General features: G+C 40.9%; 1 protein-coding gene across 1 annotated transcript; it reads right to left on the reverse strand.

Annotated features, from left to right (window-relative positions):
- Nucleotides 1–12,538: 12,538 nt before the first annotated feature.
- On the reverse strand, nucleotides 12,539–18,005 carry fam8a1a (family with sequence similarity 8 member A1a). The gene is made up of 5 exons (XM_003444173.5): nucleotides 17,475–18,005; nucleotides 16,792–16,912; nucleotides 16,548–16,671; nucleotides 15,469–15,608; nucleotides 12,539–15,289 (listed from the first exon to the last, which is right to left on the reverse strand). Exons 1-5 carry the CDS (start codon nucleotides 17,854–17,856, stop codon nucleotides 15,145–15,147), a joined length of 912 nt encoding a protein of 303 aa, XP_003444221.1. The 5' UTR covers nucleotides 17,857–18,005; the 3' UTR covers nucleotides 12,539–15,144.
- Nucleotides 18,006–21,133: the final 3,128 nt, after the last annotated feature.

Below are 21,133 nucleotides of genomic sequence, written 5' to 3' on the forward strand. Positions count from 1 at the left end.
GGCGACACAAGTGAGCGGGAGAAAGACTGGGAGGCGAAAAATAGAGCAGAATGTCCTTTTGATTTATTGTGATGGCGGCATCTGAGGGCATCGAGAAATTCCTCTTAAACTTAGATGATTGCACATTAAACTTTGGCCCAGATTTTTTTTTTTTTTAATACAGCAGCCTTGCTAAGAAGAGCGGTATTAACAGCATGATCAGTCAAGTGAAAAGAATACATGGGAGATACGCTTACTGGACACTTTTTTTAGTTAGACCCCGCTAATACTCCTTCAATTCTTCAAGGCCAAATTCTGAAAAGAAACTGAGACTCATTTTTTTTCCATCTTCTGGTGTCTAATTTTGGTGAGCCTGTGTGAATCGTAGACTCAGTTTACTATTCTTATCTGAATGGAGGGACCTGGTGTGGTCTTGTGCTGCTGTAGACCACCTGCTCCTCATAAATGCTCTTCTTCATAGCTCAAGTGAGAAGAGGCTGATTGTTACTTTCCTTTCCTATCAGCTTAAAGCATTTAGAGGCATTTCCACCCAGAGAACTGTTGCTCTCCTTTTCAGGCCATTCTCTGTAAACTCTAGAGGTGGATGTGTGAGAAAATCTCAGTAAATCAGCAGTTTCTGGAATAATCAAACCAACCAAAACAATGCTGCGTTCAGAGTCACTTAAATCAATGCTCTTCCCCATTCTGATGCTCAGTTTGAAGTTCACCAGATCATCTTGACCATGTCTGCGTGCTTAAATTCACTGGCTAATTGGCTGATTGGATATTTTGTTCAACAAGTACCTAATAAAGTGGCCAGTGGGTGCATGTGTTTGTTCATTTTTTACTAGTAGATGAGAGGAAGATGCCATGCTCGGCACAGAGTGGGGAAATCAAGCATCAAGTCTGGAGGCAAGGAGAAACAGCTGACAAGCCTCCACCCATCAGCACATATAAAGCTAGCTAGTTAACTTAATACCATTCTGATACAGAGTATCTTAAAATGTAGCATATCGACCTATTCCAGTGTGTGGATTTGAATGTTTGAATGTTTCCTAATTTATTTATTTATTTATGTTTTTTTTCATTCTTCAGATTGTAATTTGATGGTCAGACAAAACAACAAAACAAGCTACATTTATCCCTTGAAAAAGACTTTTTTTCCCTTCAAGTCATTACTGAAAACAAAAATCTAAAGATCAAGTTCTGGATTTAGATTTTTCCAAATCTCGTTAGAGGACAAAGTGGAGCAGTAGGACAGGAGACATCTGTCAATGCACTGTCTTCCAACAGTCATTGATTACAGCGAGTCACGGTCATTGATCAATACTCCTTCTGTGCCTTCAGCCTCTGACCACAATCTTTAGCATCTGTATATTGAGGTTAGGGCTGCTTTTTCACACGTCTCTCAGACGCCTGGGAGCGCAGGCTTTTTCCATGTATACACATTCAGTGTTATTTTCACCATCAGTCTGCTGATAAAAAAACACAGATGTTTTAGGGTGTTTCATTGTTATGAGAAAAATAGTGCAGATCGCACATTTGATGACATACATAAGCCCCACTGTGTATCCAGACATTATTACCACTGTGATATCAAAACAGAATAAAAATCTTATGTACAGGGAGGATTTTCTGAAGTATTTCTTCATCAAAAAACAGAAGTTAACGCTCTATATTTGTTTTTTCCCCTTTAATTTTTTTGCATAGATTGAACAAGGAAGTTATAATGTATTAATAATGCATTAGTACTGGTGAATTTTGTTAACAGAGTCAGGGTAATGAGAAGGGTGCTGATCTTCTCTTAGTTTCTCTGAAAGGGAATGAGCATATTTTCCAAATGTTGTCTTCGTCTTATAATAAAAGTGTCATCCTGCATTGTACATACTAGGGTTGGATTTCCCCAAAGTTTGCTTAATCAGTTCTTTCTAATTATACTCTCTCATGTGAACCACTTTGATTTCACTTGCAAGTGGAACAGGTTTAAAGTTCTCAATGCGATCAAGACGCTCACAGCGGTCGTCTAATTCAATAACGAGTGTGTAAATTCTTTACTGTGATGCAAACTTCTAAAAAAGAAAGCAGACCTCATCTCCTCTGTAATCTCTCTCGCCGTTTCATTTTTGCCTCCAAAGTTAACTGACTGCTCTGCTCTTACAGTGTAATTGAACATGAGCATCCACAAGGCCAGATCGTCTAGACGCTCGATTTCAAAGGCCTTTTAAAAACTTGAATCAATAAAGTTGCCGTCTTATCAACGCACAGCTTCCCTAGACGTCTGGCCACAAGAGGCCTCGTAACGTTGAGCTCGCACAAACGCTAAAACCCTGTCGATTATTGGTTACCACTGTGCCTCTCTGCATGTGCAGTCATCAAAATAAGTGAAGAAGAGCCTTCTCAGTGAGAAGCTCTCATCATTTTATGTGATTACGTTGCTTACACTTACTGAACAATGTTGATTTATGTGCAGTCAATGTGGGCGAAATGTAAAGAATTATTTTGAGTGGCAATGATATTTCCCAGTGTTTTGAATGCTTCACTTGAATGTGACATCTCAAAACCCCAAAGTTTTATAGATTTGGCAAACAGTGAACTGGAGGCTTATCATCAAGAGGCTCAGCTGGTAAGAGACAAGGTTGGGACACAAGCTTTGAAATACAATAAGCTGGTGTTTGTCACAGAAACGGCTGATCAAGCTCCAAAAAAGTCAAACAATGAAGTTCTGGGAAGGTAAAAGAAGTCAAACAAACAAAGGCCACTCGGGCCTAGCTATTAATTAATAATGGTTACATGGTTGATTGATCAATTTTGTCTGCGCTGAGTTGGTTTTATTCCCCTATTTACCATCTCTACCTTCATTACGTCTGTTTCCTTTTTTCTTTTTTTTTGCCTTTATTTGTTTTTATAATGTTGGCGTTATTCACTAAATTGTTTTGTTTTAGGTTATTTTTAAGATCTAGCCAGGGACTATGGATGAAAATTAGCCAACCGCTAACTCTGGTGCATTTCCAGCATAGTTTATTAATGATCATTACCCCTGTAAAAAATAAAAGAAATCAAATTAAGTAAATAAAACACAACTATCTAAGACAATATCTGTCAATGGCACAGAGACACATGGCAGAAACCAACACAACTTAACTAATACCACAAAAAAACAAAAAAAACAAGTAGCCTAACAGTTACTTTAACTTATCACTGCCAAATAAACTAAACAATATACTTAAGGTAACTGATTCCAGGTACAGTCTACTTGTCATCAGCTCAGAAACAAAATGGATATTAAAAAAACACAGAGAAAGAAGTAGAAGATTAAATAATGTGACAGCAATGACTGGACAAAAGTGAACTGTTAATGCAAACCTCAAAGCACGCTAACGTATTTCTGATAAATATGTTTACATGAAGCTAAAGATTGTGTGTAGAAGTGTAAAAGTGTAAATCAAAACTGCCTTGTTGTTTTGTCTGGTTACTAACTTTATAGTAGCAGCCCTGATACAGCCATGTACAGCTACCATTTTCCATACGTAATGTCATATAACTTGTTTTGTTGTATGCGGGTGAGTGTCAACAATTTGCAACCACACCTTGCTTGAGTATTCGTCTTAGTATCACATCTGTCATTTAGTTTAAATGCGTTAAGAAAAAGAAACTGTTTGCTAGGCATTTTCCTGACCACTCAATGTTCACATCAGTTTCTCTTTGTAGTGTCGTGTGAAAGAAAAGAAGATTTTCCCAGGACCGCATAGAATCCTGTGAAAAACTAAGTACACTCTAGGGTTCAGAAGCTTTAGCAGCAATAACTTGTAAAGATTGTTCCTGAATGACTTTCTCTTGACTCCATCTCTCTTCTTTCCAGCATTGCTTTAGTTCATTGAGGTTTGCGGGTATTCTATTATGCATATCCCTCTTAAGATCTGTGGACTTTGACTGGACCATCGCTACACCTTCGTTTTCACTCATTCTGTCGTAGATGTGATGTTGTGCTTGGGAGCATTCTCCAGTTGCATGACTCAGTTTTAGCTCTCCGCCTCACTTTGGTATACAGAGGCGTTCACGGTTAAGTCAATGACTGCAAGGTGCCCAAGTCCTGTGACTGCAGAACAAGCCCAAAGACTGAGGCCTGCAGAGTCTGAGATGCAGCTCTTGGGTTTTCTGCAGTGTTTTTTCTAAACAATGCAGAGTCTGACCTTGGGGTGAATTTGCTTGGACGTCCACTCCTGGGAAGATTGTGGCACAACACTGACCTCATTTGGCTTCAGACCTGCAAACTGCCAAAAGTTCTAACTTAGATTAATTAGAAAGCGACAAGAAATTCATGTAGCAGTTCAAATGGTTGTCAGCTTATTAGGAATGACGGTTACTCTTTAGCTGTAGCTCTCCTGCTCTTTATTTCATCGGATTTGTAGAATTTCATCTATGCACGCTTGTTTAAATGTACCTCTTGGAATTTCATTATTACATTACACATTTCTTCTCTGCTCATAAAATCCGCAGCACAGACTTTATTTGATATAACGCTCAAAGTAGCAGCGTGTACTTTGCCTTACAAATGCCCCCACAACTCAACAAAAGTCTTTACTCACTGTCGTTCCAAACAGCACGTCTCTTTGAGTCATGTATTGCAGCTGATGGTTCCCCCCCTGTGTGCGTGAGTGCACGTGTGCGTGCGTGCGCTGAGGCATATGATTCATTTACAGTGGAAAACGTTGTGTTTTCCGAATACTATAAATACCTCCGTCAGTGAACTCCGAACATGGATAAATTATTTCACAACTGGGGCAGAAGCACATTACACCACCGCCATGCTGTGCAAGATGTGTGTGCAAATTAAAAAGGACACAGTATTATGGATAATGGAGGATACACAACCAATCCTATGGCCGGGCACCGGCAGCTAAGGAAGAAGCATTTGGAGAGAAAGTCCTAGCCGCAAGCTCTGATAACAAGAGAGTCACTTTAGAAGGAAATGTTAACAATAGCTTCATTGGCAGCTGATACCTTCAGCACGCCCTTGTTCTAGCTGAACTGGATATTATTATTAAGTACTGCATGTAGTACTTAATGAACCCCAGCAGTTAAATAACACAGCAGAATGTTGACCTGTGCACTATGTTGTGTCTGTTCTTTGCACGTGTGCTAGCCTGCTGCTATTAATAGCAGACCTCAGTAGCCGACCCTGCATTAGCACATGTTGTCAGTCATCACGCCAGATTATGACCTATCAGACGCTGCCATCTGTGAGAGGAGGGTGGGGTTTTCAGCTAACTAACTTGGAGACTGGCAGGGATACATAACTTTTATTTGCATATATGTACAAGTCTAACTTAATTTTTCCTAGTAACCTGTTCATTTATGCTTTGTGATTCTCTCCCGTGTCCTTTGGGCACCACTAAACCACAGACAATCGCCTACGTAAATGCCACCTGTTAACAGGCACGCATCCACACATATGGGCATACGGTGCACCCACGCCAGGGGCCAACTTGAGGATAATTTTAAATCCGCTGGCATTTTGTGCATACCTCCACCAGAGGCAAGCTGGTGTTGGGTTTGTTGAGGCCCCACGAGAAGCACTAATCCTGGGTTGTTGCTGGCTGTGAGGACCTGGAAGCCCAAAACCAACGTGTCAAACACATAGTGCACCCTCACAAAGGTCACAGTCTCCAGGTTGAGTGCATGCAACATTAGCACAGCAATATTCATCTCTCACACTGCAAGCCCTGAAATGCATGCCTAGACATAGACTGCTCTTCCAGACTCTGTTGATTTGAATTTAAAGGCGTTTTAAGCTGTGCAAGAGTCCAGTTATCAGGAAATTATATTTACATATGCATGACTTCTTATGAAAAGGGAGAGTCGGAGAGGGTGTGGTGCATTTCTGCATATTAGGCAATAGAACAGCTGACAGTATGGGTTGTACACACACGCACAATGAGACTGCTGCTTTGTCATCGAGTGTTTACCACTTCCTCCTCCTCTCCACACGTCTCCTCCCCCCGTCTGTATATAGTATAGTACTACATGCTCCAGTTGACAGCTCATGCCGAGCCAGCACATTCCACATTATTACTACTTCAGATGTTTGTGGCTCAGAAGAGTGCTGATTGGCTGAGCTGCCTCCGACACTGACGCCACTGGAGAACCAATAAAGAGCTGGCTCTGGGAAGCAGACAGTTTAAAATGAACTCCCTCTGTTGGGCAGTCTAGAGAGAGGCTCAATTCATCTGTTTCGATAGAATAAAAATGTTTTAATGAAATTAAAGGGTTTGAATTGGACATAATCCCACCAGCCATTATATTAACTTATCAGTTATACAAACCCTTCCTGTCCTACTTCCCAGTTTCACCTCTTCTTCAGTCACTTATTCTCGCCTCCACTTTCCAGCAGCATTAATCAGACAGAGGCTCTGCTGCCATACAGCCTGTCGCTGCCACACGCATGAGTAGACACAGTAACACAACTTAGCATTTGCTCACTGTTACACACAAAGGGATGGGTTTCTGTTGTATTTCACAGATGATGCACAGTACAAAACGTTCTCATTATTACAGCAGACAAACACACGCACACACACAACCAGTTTGCCGCTGCTCCCTGGCTCTGCTCAGCTGTGTGCGGCGTTGGAAAGCATCCAAAGCCTTGTAACAATATTTTGCAAGCTATCTGAGGGTGGGGATGTCCTTTCAAGAAAATTCCCAGTAAATGTAAGCTTGCTGAGTCACATGGAAAGTCCTGTTCTATCTGTTCCTGATGGTGTGGAGTTTACAGGTGTGTGTGTCTGTGTGTGTGACTGTATAAACCTTACTTAGTTTACTAAAAGAAAACAAGTCAAGTAGAAAATGCTGTCACAGTTTATACCAGTGTATCCTCCTTTGGACCTGGTGAATCTTCTGATCTTCTCACTGCCTCACAGAGAAGCAGTGATGAAGTTACTCTAATACTGTTAGTGACGTTTATACCACTGAATGAGTTTTGTCATGTCTTTAAAGGTGTTTTGTGAAATGTTGATCCCACATAGTATCATAACCTCACAACCTTTTTAGTTCCCCTCACACTTAACATTCAGGCACAGAGAATTCAGCACCTAAACAATTCCCTTAGAAGGTATCTCTGTTACACAAGCCATAGGTGAGATAATGTTTCACCATAACTGTTAAATGTAGGCTAACTACTCTGTGAGTTTCCCAGATCAACTTTATAAGACAAATTGAATCAATTAAAATATATATAATACATATTAAATATGTTGAAAGCTATTATGGTGTCCATTTGTTTGCTAACAGGCATATAGTTTGGTCAGCTTTATAGACTCTGTATAAAACATGAAGGTAGCCACTGTCACCTGTTTGTGAGCCCTGTTTTGAAGCCCGGCAGGATGGCTTTATGGCCACTGCATGAAGTCAGAAGTGACCGCATTTAATCAAGATGACTGAGTGCTAAGTTATCGGTTAATGCTAACTAGCTTGGTTAGCAAGTTGCAGTTTGTGCTAATTCATGCTAGCTAACTTACTTATTAGAAAAAATCACTTCTTTGACAGTCTGTTAGAACAATTAAGAACATTCTGAGCCATTTAATTTTACAAATAGATGTATAAAAAACACTAAGTGCAAATTGCCTATGCAAGAGGAAGCATTCAGTTACAAGAATTAGCATATTCAAAGCCTAGCTAACAGGTACAGGCTACAGACAGGTGTCAGCATGTACATGTCAGTCAAAGCAACCGCACTTGTAATATTGTGTATCATTTGGTTTTAAATAGACGTGCCGCCCAAAACACCTCCCGCTTAGGGGTTGTTATGAAGGGGGAAATCAGGGATATAGCCCAAACCATTTTTTGACGCAGGCTCTAAATTTGGGCATTTTTATATGGAAGTTTATGACGATTGATCAAGCCCCATCAATGCAGAACTGCTAAAAACTCTAAATCCCAAACTCTTGTTACAGGAACTTTACTTCCTCTAGTGGCCACTTGAGGCTGGATCCAAAAGTGTGACATTCCCTAACAGTTAACATGTTAAAAATAAAAACTTTACAGCATTAAAAAGTGTAGGGAAGAGTTTTATGTAACTCTTCCACCTGGATATTAGTCTCAGGGGCATAGCCACTTTTGACTGATGGATGCAGGCTGCTGGAGCTGATTGAGATCTGCTAATTGGGGTCAAAGAAGTTAACCTCTCTGCCACGTTTTTGCTGTTGGTGACATTTGAAGCATTTTAATGGATTAGCCTAACAATAATACGACATGTAATGTGGCTAAGGCCATCCAAGAAGATTGCGCTTCAAATTTCATGAGTGAAATTCTAGCATTTTTTTAGCCAGTTACTTAATTGCCTACACTAATTAGCCGCTATGTCTGTGCATTGCACCTAAACAGGCTGCAGCTTGCTAAGGAAGCTTTGCACTCCACTCCTGTCATTCACGACTTCGAGCCCCCAAAACAAAGTGTGACAAAAATATAAATAAATAAATGCTACTGCTGATGCTTTAAAATCTAGTGGCTGCATCCACTTTTTATACTGTCTATGGGATTATACCACTTTTGGAGCCAGCTTCAAATAGCCACTGGAGAAACATCAGTCTTTCCAGCTTGATTCGATTTAGTGTTTTGTGTTTTAGATGATTTAAATTAAGTCAATATATCACGGCTCCTTAAAGTTGGTAAAAATTTCACAATTACAATAACAGACTGCATATAAAGGCAGGAAGTATGTGTCTATACTGTATGAAGTACAGTTCAAAGGCACCGTCACTAGTATGTGTGCCAGTGAGGACAAAGTGCTGGTTTGTGTCTGTGTGTGTGTGTGTGTGTATGGCCATGGCTGTTTGTCTTTTTCATGTGCATTCATGCACTATGTTTGTGTGTGTGTGTGTGTGTGTGTGTGTGTGTGTGTGTGTGTGTGTGTGTGTGCGACAGAGAGCAAACAGAGAAAGCTGAGCTTTGCAGGGCATCTCTTGTATAATAACTGAAAGCTTAAGTGAGGCTGGGTGAATTTTAATAGAGTTCTGCGGGGTATTCCATTGCCTCTGGTCCCACAGCTCAGAGATCAGAGAGAATTTTCAAGCATGGTGTCCCTCAGTCTCTCACACTCACTCCTTCTCATTCTCGCTCCCTTCCTCCCTTTCTCTTCGTTGTCTCTTCCCATTTTGCACTCTCCCTCTTTTCTCATTTTGAACTCTCTTTTCCAATCCGTTCCTTCCTCTTGGGCTTTTGTCTTTCTCTTAATCCCTTTCTGTGTCTCACACTTTCTGTTGTTTTTCTTTCCCCACTCTGTCTCCCTGTGAAATTTGTATTAGAGCCACTCGAGGCGTAATTATTGCTAAGCCTCTCTCAGTTCCCTGGCACAGAGAACAACTCATGACTCTCTGCACAAAAACTTGCTACTGAAGGACGAACTGTGATGAACTCTTAAAATCATGCACAATAGCTGACAAAATGTTTGGATAGTTTTCCCATGCACAGAGATTATACAGCAGAAAGCTAATTTTCCCGTTGCCTCAAAGCCATTTAAGGACTTTAATCCTCTTTTTAAACTCATATCTAAGTTCTACTAGCTCAAAATTTATGGAGTGTACTATACATTTATAATTCAGATGATGCATTTACATATGTTCTACCCCTGTTGGAGCTCCAGGCCACACACGTGGGTGTCAGAGCAACCTACAAGTTGATCTAGTGGTCCCCGAAGGCCAGATTTTGCTAAGAATTTTTAAAAATAAAGCTATGAAAGAAATATACAGATGAAAACAGGAAGGTAAGCCACATCTGCTTTGGCAGTAAAGACAATGAAATTAAAAGACTAGAGCTAGTAAAAAGTCGTGAATGGTGGCTGTGATTTCTCATTAGTGTCATTTGTGAGCATGTTGGAGTGAGAAAGTTGGCAAGAGATTGGTGATGATTACTAATTCATTAGGATTAATGGTTGCTATTTAAAAACTACCATTCTGAGGAGAGCCGAGTGAGCGTTGTGTCTTCCCAATGGGACCATGAGACAAAATATGCCTCCAGCTAATCTCTGCTTGAAAACGGCTCATAAAAATTCAACAATTTGGCACTTGGAAAAAAAAAAGCTGTAGCTGAAGTTATTTATGAGCCCATGATAACTAAATAAGCTGTTTCTGAATAACAACCTGATCATGTTTCCTACATGACAGGTAGGTATTTTGAGTCTTTATGTGTGAGAGGTGCCAGTGGGAGCTATACCTGCTGTAGATTTCTTCACACAGTGTGCAAAAACCCCTCGTTTCTTTATATTTGCTTGGAAAATGGGAAACCGGTGCAGTGATTTATTGAAATATGTGCAAACATACATGGAAATAGAGCACATAAGTCAAAAACCAAGCTTGAAAGTCAATATTTGGTATGACCATCTTTATTCTTCAACAAAGCCTGAACCCCTTTCTCTAAGTTTTCCTTTAATTTCTTTAAGTAGTCTTCAGGAATGTTTCACCAGGCTCCTCGAAGAACATGCAATGTTCTTCTCTGGATGTTTGCTGCCTTTTCTTCCTTTCTCTGTCAAGATGATCCCACACTGCTTCAATAATGTTGAGGTCCAGGCTCTGGGGAGGCCAATCCACGACTCATAGTGTTCCACTGTGTGTTTTTCTATCCAGGTGTGCTTTTAATCCATTGACAGTGTGTTTGGGATCATTGTCATGCTGAAAAAGGAATCTGTTACCTGTGGATCAAAATCTGATGGTACTTATCTATGTTCATTTTGACAAGATTCCCGATATCACTGATGGAAATGCAGCCTGTTTTACAGATGGCTTTAGATTCTTGCTGTTGTATCTCTCTGTCCACTGATTTGAACCAAAAGTTTCAAGCTTGGATTCATCCACAAGTATTGGTACTTATTCGGTATTTGACATACCTCAGCCTTTTCTCTCTGCGTCACTTCCTTAAGAATGGCTTCCAGTCAGCCTCCTTTCCACTGACGCATTTCTGATGAGGCTTCAGTGAACAGTAGATGGATCACCTGGAGAGCCAGATGCATCTCTCAGGTCCTGTGTCTTTGTTGGATTTGTCTTTGGAAAGTCTGGCTCTTTGGAAACAAAATAAAGAAATGACAGGTGGATCAAGAGTTATGCACAGTAAGTAGCATCCAAACATTTTGTTCAGTTATGACTGACTGGACAGTTTGATTCAACTAGAACCAGTGCTGTACCATTACAGTTAATGAGTAAGGCCTGAGTCTTAATTCCAAGTCACTGAAGCATTACAAAAAAGCAGTGCTATGCACAGTAACACCACCTGTAGTGGATTATATTAACCCATCCATTTTCTTAATTACTTATCTGGGGCCTATCCCAGCTGTGACAGGTCATGAGGTACTGCACACCATGGAAAAGTTCAATACAGAGCCAACAGAGACAGACAGACAGTCATCCCCCAAATTAAACACGACTCTGAATTAACACTAATGGCACTGGAGGTGTAAATCAGCAAATGTTTTCTTACAAGTTCATCTACTTAAAAGGTGGTCGATTGTGTTCACAGCTGGTTTCTGCTGCCCCCTAGTGTCCATAAGCATCACTTACTGCAGGTTTAAAGGCTTAAAGAATCACCGTCCTCTTCCCACTTGTTCCCACTTGACTGCGCTCTATAGGAAAGTTACACTTCTTCACTTCTTTTTTTCTAAACGTAGACCATAACGTCCCCTGTACTGAATACATAAAACCATATACACAAACAAAATATCCCCACGCAACATAATTCAGCCTGTCTTTATATAATTAACTTTATTTTTTAAATCCAAGTGAAATGTTTCACTGTCCTATGCAAAGGCCTTTAGATTTCTCTTGTCTGTCATGAATGTAAGACTGCTACCTGTTCAGGGTTCATGTTTGACACACACCTGTGGCCTCACAAGACAATACAGGACAGGAACCGCAGGGAGTGGCTGTGGCTCAGGAGGTAGAGCGGGTCATCTACTGATGGGAATGTTGATGGTTTGTTCACTGTATGAATGTCAGAGGATAAAGTGCTTGTATGAATGGGTGAATGGGCCTCACAGTAGAAAGCAATCTGAGTGCTCAAACAGAGTAGAAAAGCACAACAGAAGCGCCGCTTCGTTTACAAAGATGATAAAACAGGATGTTAGGTACAATAAGCAAGATGGTTCGTATTTCTAGCATCTGCGCCTCAGCCGGTGTCATTCTCTGCTGCCCTCATGTGGCCTGGTCCCAAGTGTGCAGCAGTTAAAGGATGTCAGCTCTCAAAGTAAAGACGTCAGCATTAACAGCTCTATGAAAACAGAAATAGCGTGCAGATATGTGATGGGAAACAACCTGACTGAGTGCTTTGTTGGAAGGACTGTTGCTATTGTTCCGACTGGAACTATACTTTAATTCAAAGTGCCTTTTGTGGTAAAGTGCAAACATTGTCATGATGTGCACACCCAAGGGAAACGGATTCATAAATGCATTCTGAAGATCATCTGTCAGTGTTGTTGTCTTTTATTTCTTTTTCTTTCTTTTACCCTTCAGTCTCTTAAGGGCCCTCTGTTAGTTGCTTTTATGACGCGAACAAACGTATCAGACACTGTAGTAAAAAGTAAACTTTTCTGCTGTTTTTTATTACCGCAGTACATCTTCAACCCTTCCTCTTTCCACAGCCTAAATAACATTAAATATGACGTAATAACTGTGTAAAAACTGAAATGTCTTTTTCCATTCAATGAATTGTAACCAGTTTCATCAGTGTTTGAACTTGTTTTTCCTCTGAAGGCTGAGAAGTCACTTTTACTGTGGAGAGCGTAATCTCCTGTGTTAATAGCAAATGTAAACTTTCATTACGGCTACTAAAATGTTTGATTCATATTTTAAAGAATAGGTGCTTTAATGTATTTTTATTATAACTCTACCTTCTGTTAAGTTTCTGGTTGCGAGGGGAAATCCCAGGTGATCAGTAGTTTCTGAAATACCACACTTAAAGTCAGTTAGATCACATTTTTTATGCCCCGTTCTCAAAATCGATTTGAACTTCAAGCAGGTCGTCTTAACTATGTCTACTTGTCTAAATGCACTGAATTGCTGCCCTGTGATTGGCTGATTAGATGTCTGTGTTAAAAAAACAGTCCAACAGGTAATCTAACAAAATGAGTCTTTACAATTGAAGAGTAACAGCGGTCATACAGCGGTCCTTTCAAAATAAAAGCTGCCCTGAGTCACAATTTTATGTCACCACATCAAAAAAATACTTCATTAAATGGTCCGTGGGCACATAAAAAACAACTCTTAAATGTTCTTTTTTTCAGCATTAATAAATCACAAAGAAACTATCAGCATGTTAGACATTTGACTGATCATTGTTAGCTTAAAGAAAGGAAAGCAAAGTGTCATTCTCTAATAACAATGCTGCCCATGTGTTTGCAAGTTGCCAATACGTTAAATTATTTAAAACTTTTTCTTACAAAGTATTAAAGAACAGTTAGCTTCAGTTTGTAGAAAAATGAAACAATCACACAATAGTGGACATGCACTTTAGTGGTACAAAAATCTTGCATACTGCACCTACATAATCACAAAAGGTAAAAGTTATCAAATCCTTTCAGGTTCACCAAAAAAAAAGGAAACAGTAGATTGTGTCATACAGTAGCGCACTTATTAAAATTCACATGAGAGAAGCTGCGGGATTATTCCATGACAACAAACTTTCCAACTTTACATAAACTTTACAAAAACCTCACAATACTTTCGTTTTGTCCTCTGAGCTTATTTAGAGCGACACAGTGGTGAGAATTAAAGGTGCAATTTGTAAAAAGTGTTCAGTTTCTCAGCCTGACTCAGGACTGCAGATGGACTTTTCCTCCAGTTTTATTTTGGGGACAGTCATTCAGGAGCCTCGCACGCCATCTTGCTTTGCATATACCAGTTGTGCATAGAAAAAGAGTGACGAATGACTCAAACCTTTTTACTTGCAAAGTCTTTTAATTTGAATATAAAATTTTTCTGCAGAGGCTGACAAAAACAGTCATGTTCTGTCATTTAATTTTAAAAGAAAAACGGAACAAAATTGCTCTTAAATAAAAAGCAAAGCACAACGACAAAATGTGTTTTTTTTTTTTAACTGCTCCTTTAAAGTTTTCTTAACATAATTAAGTCAAGTTTCCTGAACGTGTCGCTCTTTTATGAAAGTGCCTGTTAGAGCACCTCACTTCAGAATATTGCTCTTATTCTTTTTTTTTTATAAACATATGACACTGAAAAAACCACTGATGTTGTTTAGCTAACTCACGTCTACTTGTTTCCACTTGGTGCTTTCCTGTGCTCTGTTTCACATGGAGACACACACGAGCTATCGGCTTTAGAAATCCACATAATAGGTGGGCCGGGCTGCCTAAAATACACAGAGAGCCAGTGTCCAGTTCAGGACTTCTCCCTGGCTTTGCCTCTCCACCAGTCTCAGCTTTAGACCTTCTAGCTTTGGGACGCAGTAGTGTTCATGCAGTACTGATGAGCCTGTGGGCAGGTAAAGACCGACTCAGCCAGGGAAAAAGACTAATGCAGTGTCTCACTGTGCTGGATTGCACAACTGATAATCATGCAATCACCAAAATGCTGATATGTGAAGATTTAACTTATAAATATATATATTTTTGTTTGCACTGGACTTTTTACGGTTATTTATTTTAACAGCAGATCAACAACAGTTTGTGTTTGCTATCACAGATGCTGTTGCAGCATTGATATATTCCAAAAGCTAGCTAACATCATGTTGTAGGATCCAAGCCTCCAGCTCTCGGTGTCCCCTACTGCCAGTAACGAGCACAGGACACACTGTAAGGTCAGTTGTAAGCTGAAACCGAAACCGTCCAGCGCTTTTGTCCAACCCCGTCCATCACTGCATTTATTATTTCATCTCTACAACATAATATGTAGAATCTGACATAACTTCAGAAACTTTGAAGGATTTCTTCACATTGTGCTGATGATTCCAGTTAATTTTTAAATGTTTTTAATTAAACATCTTACACATTGCACCTTTAAATCCCTTACAGCAGGAGATGTTTCTCATCCCACTGTACCAGGTCTACGTCTGTATACATTTCATTTTATAGAGCGTTCCAAGATTTGCCCAGCAAAGTGACTCTCCTCTGTGTTAGTAAATCTGATTTCAATAAAATTTTCTAGATACTCTTCAAACAGAAGTCTAATACTGCTATCTGCCTCCTCTGCGCTGAACAACTATGGTCCCCGCCACAATGTCGTACACAGTCCTGTTGTGCTGGAAGAAGAGGAGGGTGATAAAGACAGGAAAGAGGAAGGCAATGGAGAAGTTCTTGTTCAACGCCCGCACAGTAGAGCTGTGAAAATCGAGAGAGACGAGACAAAATATGAGCTCAAACAGGGACTTACTGAATCCCACACAGATGCTCTAAAAGACCTGGAAACAACAAATAATATACTTTTTTTTTAAAACTTTTTAATAAATATAAAAATAACTCAACAGAAAAAAACCAACATAAAAAGTGTGAAGACTCACGCTGAGAAGGACACGTTAGATGCTGGGACCACAAGAACACAGTTGGGTCGTATAAGAGTGGACGTATCGCATGTCACCACCCGCAGGCCGAGCAGGAACTTTCCTGGAGTAGCACCACCAGCGCCCCAAATACAGATGATCTGATTGGACGAGAACAACAAACATCACACCGCTTGTCACCGAATGTCATTCGGTAGGAGAATTACGAAAGACTTTCATTTCCATCTCTTGCAACGTATATTTAGCTGCGCTGTTCTGGGAACTACCCTCGCCCTCAGTGTGCCTACATGAAAAGGTGGAGGCTGGAATATAATAGCAATATAATATGCTAACTTTAACACAAACCTGTCTGAACTAATGCTAGGCTCGAGCTTTTATTGCCCGATATTTTCACAGTGCAATACTCACGGCCATGAATATAAATTATACAACAAATAAAAGCTTGAGTGACTAATCCCGGCCCAAAACAGCAACAGGACAAGAAATTCATTTTCAGCGTAGCACAAACAAGCTCAGAGGCAGAGAAAGAATCATGCCATATGGTGTGAGTCTGAGCAGAGGTGCATGAATATCCCAGAGCTGGCTCCCACCTGGGAAAACAAGACAATATCGTAATTCTAACAAGAGACGGGATAAGTGACTTAATCGCAGGCAACTATGAATGCAACGTTGCATCACTGTTCTCTGTGGGAAACGGCGCCGCAAAGAACTCTGACGCTGCTTGTTCTCATTAAACGAGAGAACGTGCTGCTGCTACTGGGTGTAAATGAGAACAGTGCAAAATGTTATTTATACTCTAACAGGTGTTGTGCTTTAATTCGCAGTTTAATTTGCAGTTGCACCTTGTACACTATGACATTAAGAGGACATTTAAAAAGTAGAGCAAACGCTGAAGCCAAGGATTAATCCACTCTAAAATGTTATTAAATGTTATAAAACAATTAACAGAAAGCTTAGTTTGGGTGAAGATAAACACATCCTGGCATGAAAATTTTCAGTGGCAAAAATTTTCAATATTAATATACTTCTGCACATCGCCTAACTGAGCATTTATCAAGGCGGTGAGAAATGCGACTCACCTCGTAGACACACACCAGTACCCTGTAGACCAGAGCAACAGCCATCATCTTCTGCAGGTCCTCCAGGGACGTGTTCTCATCTATCTCCTCCACAATGAAGTGGGTGATAAATTTGGCAATGTCCCTTTAAAGAACAGAGACAGTTTGTCTGTGCAAAGTGGCATAACTTGGAATTCAAGCAGACTGAGAGGCCTCATTTAAAGTTTTGAGTCTTTGCCTGTTTATCCTGGTGTTTTTTACTCACTTCATACCACTCAGATACATGATCCACAACACGATGGTGGCCTTTACACAAAACAGGATAAAGAAGTCCACAGTCTCTGCGAGGAACCTCTGGAGAGGAGAGGGGATGGTGTACTCTCGTCCTACACAGCAGATGAAAAGACAACAGAACAGGCGTTTTTTCATTACCGTGGTGCGACTCAAAGCTTCATAAACTCACAATCATTCACATATAATCAGTGAATAGACACTGCTGACAGTCACCAGAGGAAGCAGAGGACGGAGGAAAAACCTTGAAAGACTCTTAAGCATATAAGCTCGTTTCCTCTAGGTCATTTAGTTAAGCCTGGTCAGACTCATGACCTAGCTTTAACACAGAGCTGGGTCTTACATTCAATTGCTATTAATCAGATTACAACAAATAAGCAACAATAATCAGCCCGGATGATTATCCTGCTTTAAAGATTACATTCTTATTAAACTTTTACTAATCATAATGCTTTCAATTCATAAACAGTAACATACATTTAGTATGTGCACCTCTTGTGCAGTTTTTATGAGGGTAATTTACAAACGTTTAAAGAGAAACTTACATTTGTGAGTTGTTTAAATATGAAGTAATGTATAAGTATTCATGTAGACTGGGCAGCATGTGTTGTAATTAGCACGTAGTAACCGACTCGCGCTGCCAAACCTGAGCCCTACCTGCCTGAGGTGGGTTCCCGTTCTGCTGCTGGCCAGGCCGGGCATCGGCACCCGGGAGCGGGTTGGTGGCTGAGCCCAGCTCGGTCCCGGCAGCCAGGTGAGGAAAGGAAGCGGCGGGGGATGTGACAGGATAGTAGCTGTACCAGCTCCGTGTGTCAAACGCTTGCTGCCCACTGGCGGGAGTACCCGGCGGCGTCTGAGCGCTTATCCCCGGCGGAGGGAAGGGGAAAGCTGACAGAGCCACCCAGCTCTGCCAGCTGGCGTACCCCCAGTAATACTGCCACATCCACTGCTGCAAGTTTGCGCAGTATTCCGCTGTAGCCGTGCTCTGAGGCTGCTGTGCGTCACTTTCAGGACCGCTGCTGCTTTTTTCGTCCGTCATAGCCGCAAATATACCTCAGCGTCCTCACAGGCTTGCCTGAATTTGGCAGGAAAACCGTTTAAAACGCGTTTAGCCCTCAGGTAATCCTCCCGGTGCCCCGTTCATTAGCTCCCGGCTGGTGCAGGGAAGCGCCGGCTAAATGTGTTTGTAAATACGGGGACTTCCGGGACCACTCACTGCTATACGCCGCGCCCTGAGTCTGTGTCGCTTTATAATATTTATGAAGCTCAAATTAAAGACTTGTGTGTCTTTAAAACAATGCTATCTACTTTATCAATGTTTCATTTATCATAAATAAACACCATGTAGTCAAAATGGCAAGGAGCTCTATCCCCCTGCTGTCATTAGTGGTATGAGCCATTTAAAGGATCATTCTGGGTTTTTTTGTTTGTTGTCATTTCATTCAGGTTCCTGTGGATACTTGTCATACTTTTAAAAGTCCATTTCTTCCACCTTTGGCAGCCATAGCACACATTTACTGCTTTTGATTTTTAAAATTATGCCCTTTATTGAGCTGTTAATTTTCCACAAGTTCACAGCACAAGTTTTAACTGGTTTACTGCTAGTTTCCAGTTGTAGTGTGATTTGTGTTAGTGTGCTCTGTCTACTTGCTTCCACTACTGGCATCTCTTCCTCACATCTTACCTCCTTTTGAGAAGGGCAGGAAATCCACAGCATCCGTCTAGAGCACGGGTCTGCAACCTTCACAGTGTTTGTTACAGTACTCTGTTACATCCTTCATGGAAACTGTATTTCCTGACGGCTGTGGCCTCTTTCAGCAGGATAATCTGCCCTGCCACAAAGCAAAAGTGGTACAGGAATAGTTTGAGGAACACAGCAATGAGTTTGAGGTGTTCACAAAGCCTCCAAAGCCACCACATATTAATCCAAGTGAGCATCTGTGAGATATGCTGGACACACAAGGCCACCTTGCAACTTCATGAAATGTTAACATCTTGGTGCGAAACACCACAGCACACCTTCAGGGCTCGAGTGGAGTCCAAGCCTTGATGAGTCTGGCCGTTTAGGCAGCAAAAGGGGGACCAACACAATATTAGACACATTAGTCATAATGTTATACTTGATGTCTACAGTATATGTATAGCACGTGCAACATTACTCTAAGACTGCACCACAAGAGAGCAGCAGAGGTCCATTTATGCACATTCAACAATACTAAATACAAACAACAGCACTACCTACTCTGTATTTGTACACTTTTATGAACAGTGACTGTATGATGTCTATATCAGACATGATTTACAGTTAGGCTTATTGCAGTTTTTATGTTGTCTGCTTTAATTCAGGTGCATTTTCCGGGCTTTTCAAAATAAAATGATTCCTGGCAGAACTTTTTTAACCATGTACATTCCCACCTCCTACCACATTAAGAGCTCACAAACATCTTAACTGAGTGACATTTCTGCAAAGTGGTCTGCCGCTGAGGTCACTGGGGTCAAAAACTCTAAAACTGGCTAGTCAGCTGATGGAAAGCCGTGCTGCTTTTTCTCTCACAAACTCTCCCCTCTCTTTCTTTTTAACCCCACTTTACAGATGTTGCTCACGCCTGTCTCCCCTCCTAAATGTTTAACTTACTCACTCACGTCAGTCTCTTTTTTGTGTGTCTTCACTGGCTATCGTTTTACTCCCCCTCCTCTCTGATTACCGGGGAAGGGAGGGCATTGTATTTGCTGACTGGGCTGGCCCGACTCTTTGGGTTAGGTGTTAGGTCTGCCAGATCCACATGATTGCGCCGGGCCTAGTGAATGGAGCCAGTGAGGCGAACGCCAATCCGCCCCCAATGAGCGTTATCCCAGTCGACAGAAGCCATACGATGACTGTGCCCAAAAGTAATCGGGTCCAAATAAAAGCAGTGTCCGGCAAACGCTGACCCCCATAGAAACCCAACAACCTGCTGGGATTACTGCTGTGGAGGTGTGTCTGAGCGAGTGTGTGTGCTAGAAAAGAAATGAATGAGCAAGAGAGGTTTGGTGATCTGGTTAGTGGTGGGCTATGTATCACCCAGATAAGGAAGAATCTGTAATTTTATTGTGTAAAATTCATTCATAAGTTTCCATTTGTGGATGTGCTATAATGTTGCCCACAACATCTGAGGACTGTCAAAACTTTAGAAACATGAAGAGTAACTAAAATTATTACACAGCCTGGTTTTTTTTTAATCTTCAAAGAAACCACAGATACATTCATTGGATTGTGTGTTTCTGCTACTGCAATCTTATATATTGGCAACAACACTAACAACAAATATTACAGTACTGTGCAAAAGTCTTGAGTCGTCACTTATTCTGGGTTTTTTTGCTAGGAAAATAGGAGTTACACAGTGAGTTACTGTGTACTATGTGAGCACAAATGGAAATATGGTACATAAGGCAAAAACAGAGTTTGTAGGATTCTAACGAGCTTAAAAGTCGATATTTGGTGTGACCACCTTTATTCTTCAACACAGCCTGAACTCTCTTAGACGAGCTTTCTTGTAATTTCTCTAAGTAGTCTTCAATAATAGTTTTCCAGGCTTCTTGAAGGACATTTAAATGTCTTCTTTGGATGTTGGCTGCCTTTTTTCTCGTTCTCCGTCTACATGATCCCGCACTTCAATCATGTTGAAGTCCGGATTCTGGGGAGGCCGATCCACAACTGACAATGTTACATAGTGTGATTTTCTGTCCAGGTATGCTTACTTGGTTACTTACTGCATTGGCATTTTGTTTGAAGCTTTTGCCAATCAGAATCTTTCCAGAGTCTGATTGGATCAAAGTCTGATGGTATTTTCTGTGTTCATAATTCCATCAGTTTTAAGAAGATACCACACACCACTGACTGAAAAGCAGCCGGAAGCCATGACACAGCCTCCACCATGTTTTACAGATAGCTGCTGACACTGTTGAACCTCTCTCCTAACCTCATCTACACATACTGATTTTCAGTCCAGTCCTTGTGTAATTTGGCATACCTCAGCCTTTTCTTCACACTTCCCTTCCATAAGAAGGGTTGCCACTCTTCCATTGAGAACATTTCTGATGCGACTTGGGTAAAGAATAGATGGATCAGCTGAAGGACCAGGTGCATCTCTCATGTTGGATCTTTTTCCTATTTCTTAAGGACCTTCAGATCCTGTTCATCTTCTATAGATAGTTTTTATAGTACCGTTTCCAAAAAGAACGCGTTGGACACAATGCCAAGACATGTCAAGTTTTCAGCCAATAGCTCTTTGCTATTGGCCTCCACAAGTTGCTAGTAAGTTCATAAAGTTCGTAAA

The sequence above is a fragment of the Oreochromis niloticus genome, linkage group LG22, assembly GCF_001858045.2.
Source record: "Oreochromis niloticus isolate F11D_XX linkage group LG22, O_niloticus_UMD_NMBU, whole genome shotgun sequence".
In the NCBI taxonomy this organism is placed as follows: domain Eukaryota; kingdom Metazoa; phylum Chordata; class Actinopteri; order Cichliformes; family Cichlidae; genus Oreochromis; species Oreochromis niloticus.